Consider the following 11639-nt stretch of genomic DNA (forward strand, 5'->3'; position numbering starts at 1 on the left):
ACATGCACAGACGAGCTCATTGGCTTCACTAGGACCATGAGTTATTGAATCATTCCTAGTCTGCAGCAATATAAAACTATAGATAACACTATAACGTGCTCTGAATAGGGTGACGTTTTCACACATTGTGTGCCCTGCTCTGTTGAATTGAATTTCATATGATGAGTATTGTATGTATTGATCTTTAGCCAAGACATTGGAAACATTCTGAGAAAGGAGAGGTTATAACTGGAAAACTGTTAACCCCTTTCGAATGCCATTTTAACTGTTTAAATTCAATGTAAAAGACCTGCTGTGTCTTTTGATCTGCAATGCAAAACATCTGTGTCTTTTTGTTTTTTTGCCGGCAACACCTGGGTTTAATTCAAGCCATAAGGACAGACATATCTCTCATGACAACGCAGGTCTTTACATGTGATTACAAAGGTATACGGTATTACAGATTGTCTGTCTTTATGATTACGTTAGAATTAGGGTTAGGGACATATAGCATGGCAGCTTGTAGTAACATTTACACATTATGCTGTACTGGGAATGACATTATCCTCTGAAAACGTAGATAATAGCGTGTTATAATACATATTATAAACCGGGTAGCTTGGGTCCTGGATGCTGATTGGCTGAAACAGCATTTTATTCACCTGTGTGTGTATAATTATATATGAGACATTATACCATGGGTATGATGCAAAAATACTTGTTTACTGTTCTATTTATGTTGGGAACCAGTTTATAATAGCAATAAGGCACCTTGAAGTTTTGTATCCAAGAACAGCCCTTAGCTGTGGTATATTGGCCATATGCCACACCCCCTCGGGCATTAATGCGTAAATATATAACAAACTTTCAACCATTATTAAAATATATAGCCTACAGTCTTGTGCGTTTTAAAGCAGTGACTGTTTAAATCAAATCAAATGTATTTATATAGCCCTTATTACATCAGCTGATATCTCAAAGTGCTGTACAGAAACCCAACCTAAAACCCCAAACAGCAAACAATGCAGGTGACTTAATAAGTATGAGGTTTGGTGTCATAATCAGTGTTTTCTGTTTTAATATTTACAAAGTATGCATTACGGCATTAAAGACTGGCACTTTGGCTGGTGGCATAATTGCTGGTCTAAATAGTGGATGTAGGAAGTCACTGTCTAATGTCACTGTCTACAGAACTAATTCTAAACCCCGTGCTAATGCACACTTCTTTGTGACTGGTCTAACACAAGTGGACCTCCACACGAGTGTACAAACCCTTTCTGGGTCTCCTGAAAATGGTCATTAACTAAGGCATGCAGCGGACACTCACATTTAGAAAATGGCGGCTAACCTAAAACATATGTTCTTAACACACTTCAGAGTAAAACCAGCCCTGCAAAATTATCCTTGATGAAAGCAAAAGAATGTTAAGTGTCTTCTATAAAGCTCTGGCGTCAATGCAGTAACTCAATTATATACTGTAAATACAAGACAGACAAAATATGCGCCCAGCAAATGTCAACATGAAAGAAGGTTCATACCAAGAATTGTTGAACAACAATGCTAATTCTAGCATCCTTATAATATCGAAATACAGTATAGAATATGCATAAAAGACCATAAAGCTTAAATATTCTCCCCGCTACCCACCAAAACCATCCTTTGGTGTTTGTTAAGTAAGTATAGGTAAGGGTACTTTTTATACATGACGTAAACCATGCTAAAATTTGCCAATTTTGTTGTTCAAAGGCTAATTGAAGAATTAAAACATTCGGTAAACCCTGCTTCAGGTGAGCTAGGTATTGTTAGTTTGGTGTTTCTAGACTAGTGATATGCTGCCACCCACAGTATGGAGACGCCGCTCCCTGCCTGATGACTGATCTGATTGATGCGTCCTCGCACGCAGTCCAATGTGACAAAAACCGCCGTGCCATTGTGGACCTGGAAGGAGGCCCGCAGCCCCACACTTGCCCACCCACTGCCTTCTGGCATCTGGCCCCCGAATTGCTGGGCCAGGGGCACTGGCTTGCCCTCCTCCCCTGCCCCCTCGCCTCTATGTCGGAGCAGGGTGATTTTAACCGGGTTGCAGGAGTGGATCAGCTTCAGGTCCAGTGCTAAGCTGGCTGTCCCGCTCTCCGTGAAGACAAACTCACGTCCTCGTTCAGCGCGACCCTTCCCTGGAAGCCCGACCTGCACCTGCGGCATGTGGGGGCTCACCTGACGGAAATACAGGGGCTTGTTGCGCACCGCTCCGGAGGGCAAGCCTGTGCGTGCCACAGAGGCGGAGAGGGCGGAGGAGATGGCAGTGGGGACCCACACCAAACTGAGGGCGCTGATGCCGGAGTCGTCACCGAAGTAGCGAATGTTGCACTGCCCCGGGGAGAGGATCTCAAAGCCCAGAGTATCGCCGGGGCCGACCCTGGTGGCAGCCGACAGGGAGATGGACGTGTCGCGGTAGTGGACACCAGTCTTAAATGTTCGAGCCAGCTCCATGCTGCTCCCATTGTGGTTGATGTAGGCCAGCAGGTGAAAGCCTTCCGTCACGCACGCCTGGCCCATGGAGTAGAGCGCCTGTTGGAACACAAAGCGCACTGTGCCATTTTCGGTGAAGCGCACTCCACGCCCATCGTGAGTCAGCCCCACAACGTACGGGTCAGAGGTGGACGTGGTCTTGAAGGTGGGCCGGTAGTTGGTGTGGTAGTGCGCCGATGACACTGCCTGTGCCGTCATGGCAACGGCCCCGGTGTCATGGGACAGCCAGAAGAGACTGAGAGGGGTCACAGATGGGTCATGGAGTTGCAGGCCATCGCTTGTGTGGTTGCAATGGTGGCTGGCACTCCTGAGGATCAGGGAAAGCATACTTCCTGGAGCAACTTCTGCCACCCCACTGACACTGGCACTCTGGAGGGACTTTACTTCCCGCTGCTCCACCCTGACCCCACTAAGGTCCCGCCCCTCGGCCAGGTCACTGGTGTTAAGCTGCAGACACACCTGGACGAAACTGCGGCATCCGTGGCTCAGGGCCAAGTTCTCGTCTGCCCACACAAGGCCGTGCTGTCGTAGCACCAGATGGCCGTCTTCGGTGGCCAGCAGATTGCTGTCGCCCCGCCCCTGGATATGGAGCTGCAGGTTGGGGAAGGCGTGACCAGGGGCGTGGCTCTTGGCAGGAGGCAGGGTCACATCCCCAGCCCAGGACAGGGATAGCCTGCTGCTGTCAGTAGTGGACGGGGTGGAGCAGACTGTGTCACTCGTGAAGGTGCAGGGTGTGGCCACTTGCTCCACCTCACACTCCTGACAGGCCTGACACTCCTCCATTTCTGAGTTGTAGAAGTAGGCATGTCCACACAAGCCTGTGCTGGCCTCTCTGTCCGACAAGCCCTGGCACCTGAATCCACCTGGTTCACATAGAAACAGTGGAGGACAGAAGTTAACCCTCTCACACACACACAAGTAGTACATTTCTAACTATAGAGTGAGTGGATGAGGAATTGTTATATGTAGCATTTTTTTTTTTTTTACTATTTGGGAATAGGTTAACAATGATACAGTAGGAGTTTTTCACCAAACAGTTTAAACCCTTCTTACCTGGAGTGTTTAGACATTTCTTCTGTTCTGCACACAGGTTTGCTACTTCAAGGCATTCATCTCTGTCCTGTAAATATATAAATAATGATTCATAAAATATAATAAAACTCCTGAATGGGTGTGTTTGTGCATCTACATTTAGAATATTCAAGCTTATATAGCCTCACCTGGCATATCCTGTCAGCATGGATGGAGCACTGGGACACCAGGAAGAAGCCCGCTGGACAGATGGTGCACCTCTCACATTGCGGCCGACCTGTCCTGAAGTCGCAGTACTCCTCCGCTCCACAGGAGCCGCAGGCCAACACGGGGAGGTCTACATCCATCACTCTGGCCTCCATGTCCACCTTGTGCACAGCGTAGGCCTGGGTGTGGTGGGCCCTGGCCTGGCCCCTGAGGGCCACCATGTGGCTCTCTAGCTCTTCCTGCATGCCCTGGAAGGACATCTGCTTGACATTCTCTAGGAGTAGGCCATACTGGGCCTTGACCTGAGATGAGACCAAACACACATTTACTGGTTTGCTGAAAGAAGGTTCAGGATGGCAACTTTCAATAATGTGGGCGCGTTTCGGAGGAAGCTCCTTCATCAGAGCAAGCTCCTTCATCAGAGACCTGCAATAACAGTTTTGTTTGTTTGTTTTATTTCATGGTTTTAGGTTGACTTTATTAAAGGTTTATTGACCAAAATGTTGCTCAAAAGTAATTAATTAAACCTTCCAGTGGTCTATTATTATAAACACAGCAGATGTTATGTGTCATATTGAAGTTGCCGGGCAACAGCAAAGCTTTGCATCATGTCTATTAAAGCTTCCCTCCAGCAAAGGGAAACCACAATGTTCCAGACGTGGTTCCAGACCTGGTCCATCTGTTGGCTCAGTCTGCTCTGCTCCTCCAGGATCTCTCTCTGCTGGCTGACCAGCGTCCCCTGCTGTTGGCTCAGTCTGCTCTGCAGCTCCCTGATCTCTTCCTGCTGGCCCTTCAGCGCCTCCACAAGCTTCTCCTGGCCCTTGGCCAGACGCAGCTGCAGCACCAGGGTGTCCTCCGAGGGCACCTCATTGTTGCCTGTGTCGGAGGGAGGACAGGGTAGCTAGGGATACATGTGTTCACCCACATGCACAAATACTCATCACATTGATAATTTACATAGTGAAATCAATTTGTTGGGATTATATTCGAACGGCATACAAAAATACCTTTCAGACTGAATTATTAAACTCAATTGTTCTGAGGTTGCAGTGATAAATTGGTGGTAAATCCTGCTAGACTCATATATTCTAGGAAACTATACACCGTTGTTTAATACCTTCTCTATTTTACCTCATTTATATTGCAAAATTGCAAGTGTTAAATTAACTCTAATTGTGTTACATTTAACACTTAAAGTATAAATTATCCCACACTACAACTATCTTTATAACGTTTTCACAGAGTTTCTGTACCTCTGTAAATAGTTCAGTAACACTGACCAACTAGTTATTGTTGCATTCACTCAGAGTACATTTCAACTCTCATGGGTGTAAACTGAAATTAATATATTTTTCTACTAACATTAATTGCTAGCTAAACTATTAATTACTTTGGGAGCATGATCTTTTTAAAATGAAGTGTAGAAAAATCTGTATGTCAAACGGTCACGTGCTAAACCTGGTTTGATGTCGCATGTCAACTGTATTCCCAGAGGCGATGAACCACGTTCTGATCCAAACTCCGGAAATTCTCCAAGAAATTGCGCCGCTCTGTCATGAACCAGGGGGGGCTGTTGCCCTCTCGGGTCTTCGCCACCACCAGTGACACAGCTGTCGCCAATGCACGGTTGAGGCTTCGGCTTGGGTCGCATCCTAAGCGGCAGTTTACATACATTCCCTTTGCATTCCCGGGGGACACTCTCAGTTCTCGTCGGTCGCGGCTGGGAAGCTTGACAATTCCCTCCTTTGCACCCGGGGTGGTACACCTCCGCGGTAATGGACCTTGGGTTTTCCTTCTGCGTGTTGCTTGTGGCTGTACCACCACGATGTGGTTGAATGATAGTGTATGGTACCTGTGACCTTCTGGTCTGAGGGTTAGTATGGGCATCCTGGTAAAGGGGCTTAACAAACGCTTGCCTGTCTTGCATTACGGGGTTTACGTGTTGTGGTGCTGCGTCCGTTCGCCGCTGGCAATGCGCCCCTGTGCAAGGTCTGGTCCAGTCCTCTGAGCTGAAACAGTGCGTCCCCCTGCATATCTCTGCCACACTCTCGGCTGTGTTGACCAACAATGTCAAGCAGAGCAGAAACAATGGAGTTATGATAGTCATTTTCATATTATCCACGATGTAGAAGAAGAGTTAATTAAGCCAACGTAGAATTGTGCCTATTTTATTGTGCACCCCATCAGGTGCTTTTACGCATTCCGGGAATCCAGAGGAATAAGCTGCCTGGTTCACTTCGCGTTTTAAATCCTCGTTAGCGTTTCCCCCGCGAAGGAAAGTGTGTTTTTAGATCATCCACACCTTCTCAATTAATGTAGCCTTTTGGAGTGAGTGAAGCCTTTTCAAATGAATGAACTGCCAGCCTTTCTCTCCCTGAGTGGATATGGTATGTACTGATCTTTCTAGCCGATCTGAAGATGTGTCTAGGCAACATGTGGCATTTCGTGCACTTAATTGGCAACAGGTTTCCTTTCCGTCTTAAATTAACCCATAGCTTTCCCGGACATACCACTGTGCCGAGTCACTCATTTCTATTGATGCTATGCATGTGGTAGATATTTCAAATACTTCATCTACATATTTTTCTCAGACTTCAAGGGAATCGGAGGTTCATTTATCATGCATTGCTCACTCCCTGGGGACAAATTATGGGTCTGTGTTAAAAATATCCTTTTTTCCCTCTTCAGTAATTGGAAATAGTCACCATACAGTGCATTGTAATGTCAAATTCACAATGCCAAGAGGTATGAAAAAAAAGTGACAACAGAATGTTATCTCATGCTTACATGGTTATGTATCCCAGCTGTGCCCAAAAATTCAGCTTAAACACACACAGGCAGTAATGCTACTGACACAATATAGGCAGTACACTATAGTACAGCGTTTTTCAATGTTTATTGTACCAGTGACTGAAAACAGTCCTCCTCCTTTTTTAACCAGCTCTTTTTAACCAGCCCATGTTTAAGACAAATACAACATGTAAAAGCACTACTGGAGATACAACTTACCACTAACTGGGCCTCTGTTTTGTTCCTGTTGTGCAGTTGTGCAGTCTCTGCATCTTCTCTGCTGTCACTGTCTGTCTGTCTGTCTGTCTGTCTGTCTCACTCCTAAGTGTTAATTGCTATAAAATATAGAGCCAACATACACTGAACAAAAATATAAACGCAACATGCAACAATTTAAATTATTTTACTGATTTTACTGAGTTATAGTTCATATAAGAAATCAGTCCATTGAAATCATTCCATTGGCCCTAATCTATGGTTTTCACATGACTGGGAATAAAGATATGCAAAAAAAAAAGTATCTGTGGGGAGTAGATCAGAAAACCAGTCAGTATCTGGTGTAACCACCAGTACTTAATTTGAGCCGGATCCTGTTCTGGCTCCATTTTGGACTGTTTTGTTCTGGAACCTATTTGGTCGGATCCGGTACCTCTCCTGGCATGAAAAATAATTGTCACTTTTTGCAGTTAAGTTAAGTTAATTCAAGTTGCCTCTTCCTTAATTGTCCTGCCACAGAGGATACATAGTTTATTAAACATAACCTAGCTGTGGAGTGTAGTCCAATAAATAGGCATAGCCTACAGTCGGGAACGAGCTGCAAATCTCTGTCAACATACAGCATGCAGACAAAACTGGCCTTTCGCAATATTTCAAATAGTCTACAATCGCGGGAAAAAACAGGTTGCAAATTGCTCCTGCTGAAAAGAGAAGACTATAATCTGTCAGCTGCAGGCTACCAAAATATTTGATAATCTTCCAACTATTGTCTAAAAAGTTAAACAAGAGAGAGAGAGAGGCTTTTGGCACGAGCCCATATGACATCACCAGCTAGTGAGCTGCGTATCATTGGGTGAGTCAGTGAAACTGGAAAGCATTTTAAGAACTATAATTTCCTTCTCATATTGTAGCATACAATATGTCTCCACACACCTAGGCCTGAGCTACTGATAGATTCAAGACAAGGTCGTTTTCACTGATCTCAGTGTTAAAGTAGCCTGTCATTTCGTCCCTTGTGCGGTATTATAGTGCTTTCAAGACAACTGGGAACTCTGGGGAAAAAATAGGTTGTATCATGACGTCAGTGATCTTCAGGTCAGAAAGTCTGAGCGCTAGAAAGAGGCCAGAGTTACCCATTTGGAATTTCCCCCCGAATTCCCTGTTGTTTTGGACACACTGAAGTTGGAAGTCTGAGATTTCCCAGCTCCGAGATCCCTGTTGTTTTGGACACAGCATTAAAAAAGATTATGCCAAAGTCTCCATTCATGTAAAATTACGTAGAATTGTATAATATCCGTTTATAAAAGGACATTAATTTCCCGGACCCTAGGCCACAAAGTTTTCCCATGTGTGCAACTTCCAGAGGTGTGGACTAGAGTCACATGACTTTGACTCGAGTCACAAATATGATGACTTGCAACTCGACTTTGACTTTAACACCAATGACTCGTGACTTAACTTGGACTTGAGCCTTATGACTCGACCTGACTTGATACCCTCCCCAAGCCCAAATATAAAAAATTATGCTATTAATAATATAAAAGTGTGCAGCACATCAACTCTTCATTTAACGGATTACAGTTTGAATCGGACAGCAGCCAATCAAATTGTGCCAGCTGAGAAAAAGTTGTGTGTGGCAATGCAGAGGAACGTCGGCGAGTGAATTCAGATGGAGCCCTTGGAAAGATGATACCCCAAATTATTATTTTCGGATATAAAGACTACGCTGTATCAACAAATAACATGCGGGAAGAAAATGACCGACAACTTGGTGCAACAACTTCCAACTTCGACATTTGAAGCTGCACAAAGAACGATAAGTCGTGGCTAATATAGCCGACAGCTTTATCATTCATAACTTTGCCAGTGTAGCATGTTGGCTAACGTAACGTTAAATCAATGAGCCTCCACACAGTCAGTCAGTCAGTGTGGGAACGTGATCATTGCACCCAAGATTGAGCTACAACTGGCTAGGCAGTTGGTAGCCTAAATCCTGCCTGATGTTACTGCTGTTCCTAAAGCCATTGGCATATGTTAGCCTACTGTAACCACACACACAGTGTGTGTGTGTGTGTGTGTGTGTGTGTGTGTGTGTGTGTGTGTGTGTGTGTGTGTGTGTGTGTGTGTGTGTGTGTGTGTGTGTGTGTGTGTGTGTTAAGGTTGGGCGATTGTGTACAAGCCTACATCCTCGATAGTCGATCGCTGTCGATCGCTGGAAATATAAAGTTTAAAGTAATAAATATATTTTTAAAAGCATTCATAATTTGCGTAAATGTAATATACTAACTATTACTCTTGTTAAAAATATTAAATGGTATTACATTTGGTGAAGAGCACATTATGACTTGTTTAGGACTTGAATCTCAAAGTTTAGGACTTGAGACTTGACTTGCGACTTGTTGGTCTTGACTTGAGACTTGACTCTGACTTGCCTGTCTTGATTTGGGACTTGACTTGGGACTTGAGTGCTAAGACTTGAGACTTACTTGTGACTTGTAAAACAATGACTTGGTCCCACCTCTGGCAACTTTTGTAAGTGCCTCTACTCTACTGCTCTGCCACCACGCAAATGTGATGATATGCATGCAACGCTGTATTATAAAAGGAGATTTTTGTTCTCATGCGTTCCGTTACCTCAGACCACCATTTGCCTCATGCAGCGCGACACATCTCCTTCGCATAGAGTTGGTCATGCTGTTGATTGTGGCCTGTGGAATGTTGTCCCACTCCTCTTCAGTGGCTGTGCGAAGTTGCTTTATATTGGTGGGAACTGGAACACGCTGTCGTACACATCGATCCAGAACATCCCAAACATGCTCAATGGGTGAAATGTCAAGTGAGTATGCAGGTCATGGAAGAACTGGGACATTTTCAGCTTCCAGGAATTGTGTACAGATCCTCGCAACATGATAATGTGGAAACACGAGGTGATGGCAGCGGATGAATGGCACGACAACGGGCCTCAAGATCTCTAAACTGTATCTCTGTGCATTCAAATTGCCATCGATAAAATGCGATTTTGTTCAATGTCCGTAGATTATGCCTGCCCATACCATAACCCCACCATGGGGCACTCTGTTCACAACGTTGACATCAGTAAACCGCTTGCCCACCTGACACCATACAGTAAATGTGGTCTGCAGTTGTGGGGCCGGTTGGACGTACCGCCAAATTCTCTAAAACGACATGCGAGGTTGCTTATGGTAGAGAAATGAACATTAAATTCTCTGGCAACAGCTCTGGTGGACATTCCTGTAGTCAGCATGCCAATTGCACTCTCCCTCAAAACATGATACATCTGTGTCATTGTGTTGTGTGACAAAACTGCACATTTTAGAGTGGCCTTTTATTGTCCATAGCACAAGGTGCACCTGTGTAATGATCATGCTGTTTAATCAGCTTCTTGATATGCCACACCTGTCAGGTGGATGGGTTATCTTGGCAAATAAGAAATGCTCACTAACAGGGATGTAAATAATTTTGTGCACAATATTTGAGAGAAATAAACAATTTGTGCGTATGGAACATTTCTGGGATCTTTTATTTCAGCTCATGAAACATGGGACCAACACTTTACATGTTGCGATTATATTTTTGTTCAGTGAATAAAGGAACTGGCCGTACATCTGTATAGAGATAACTAGAACATGGCTGACGTTTTACATTCTCCCAACCAATTGCGCCATTTTATTTTTTTTTGCATTTTGTGTAACTTATTTTTTAACTTATTGTGTACACAATGTTGCTTCTACCATCTCTTATGACCAAAAAGAACTTCTGGACATCAGAAAAGTGATACTCACCGCAGACTGGAAGAAACTTTTTCCTTTAACAAGTCCGACGAGAAGGATATCCTGCTTTCACTGGAACAGGCCCAGATCCACGCCTTTTGCGTGAAGAAAAGACGCCCCCGGAAAAGAGGCTGCAGATCGAGCACCCTTCTGAGAATCGAGCGCCTAAACTCCCATTGCCTTCCATTCTTCTTGCTAACGTGCAATCATTGGAAAATAAAATTAATGACCTACGATTAAGATTATCCTACCAACGGGACATTAAAAACTGTAACATCTTATGTTTCACCGAGACGTGGCTGAACGAAGATATGAACAATATAGAGCTAGTGGGATTTTTCATGCACCGGCAGAACAGAGACATTACCTCTGGTAAGACGAGGGGTGGGTGTGTGTGTCTTTTTGTCAATAAAAGCTGGTGTGCAATGTCTAATATTAAAGAAGTCTCGAGGTATTGCTCGCCTGAGGTAGAGTACCTTATGATAAGCTGTTGACCACACTATCTATCAAGAGAGTTCTCATCTGTATTATTCGTAGCCGTCTATTTACCACCACAAAGCGAAGCTGGCACTAAGACCGCTCTCAACCAACTCTATAAGGCCATAAGCAAAGAAGAAAATTCTCACCCAGAAGCGGCGCTACTAATGGCCGGGGACTTTAATGCAGGCAAACTTAAATCAGTTTCACCAAATTTTTACCAGCATGACACATGTGTAACCAGGGGAAAACAAATCCTAGACCACCTTTACTCCACACACAGAGATGCATACAAAGCTCTCCCCCGCCCTCCATTTGGCAAATCTGACCATAATTCTATCCTCCTGATTCCTTCTTACAAGCAAACACTAAAGCAGGACGTACCGGTGACTCGCTCAATATGGAAGTGGTCAGATGGGATTCATCCAATGGCATTGAGGAATGCACCATCTCAGTCATCGGCTTCATCAATAAGTGCATCGATGACGTCGTCCCCACAATGACTGTACGTACATATCCCAACCAGAAGTCATGGATTACAGGCAACATCCGCATCGAGCTAGGCTAGAGCTGCCGCTTTCAAAGAGCGGGAGACCAATCTGGACGCTTATAAGAAAT

At 44.5% G+C, this 11639-nt stretch overlaps 1 protein-coding gene across 1 annotated transcript; it reads right to left on the reverse strand.

Moving 5' to 3' along the window:
* Window positions 1-1040: 1040 nt before the first annotated feature.
* LOC139559492 (uncharacterized) lies at window positions 1041-6218 on the reverse strand. The gene is made up of 5 exons (XM_071375537.1): window positions 5206-6218; window positions 4418-4623; window positions 3729-4049; window positions 3562-3628; window positions 1041-3371 (listed from the first exon to the last, which is right to left on the reverse strand). The coding sequence occupies exons 1-5, from the start codon at window positions 5858-5860 to the stop codon at window positions 1801-1803; spliced, it is 2820 nt and encodes a 939-aa protein (XP_071231638.1). The 5' UTR covers window positions 5861-6218; the 3' UTR covers window positions 1041-1800.
* Between the last annotated feature and the right edge of the window lie 5421 nt (window positions 6219-11639).

The sequence above is a fragment of the Salvelinus alpinus genome, chromosome 30, assembly GCF_045679555.1.
Source record: "Salvelinus alpinus chromosome 30, SLU_Salpinus.1, whole genome shotgun sequence".
Lineage (NCBI taxonomy): Eukaryota > Metazoa > Chordata > Actinopteri > Salmoniformes > Salmonidae > Salvelinus > Salvelinus alpinus.

Coding starts and splice junctions, on each gene's coding strand:
- LOC139559492 (XM_071375537.1), bottom strand. CDS start 5,860: ATGAAAATGACTATCATAACTCCATTGTTTCTGCTCTGCTTGACATTG. Junction 4,050..4,417: donor TGAGCCAACAGATGGACCAG/GTCTGGAACCAC, acceptor GTCTCATCTCAG/GTCAAGGCCCAGTATGGCCT. Junction 3,629..3,728: donor ATGCTGACAGGATATGCCAG/GTGAGGCTATAT, acceptor ATATATTTACAG/GACAGAGATGAATGCCTTGA.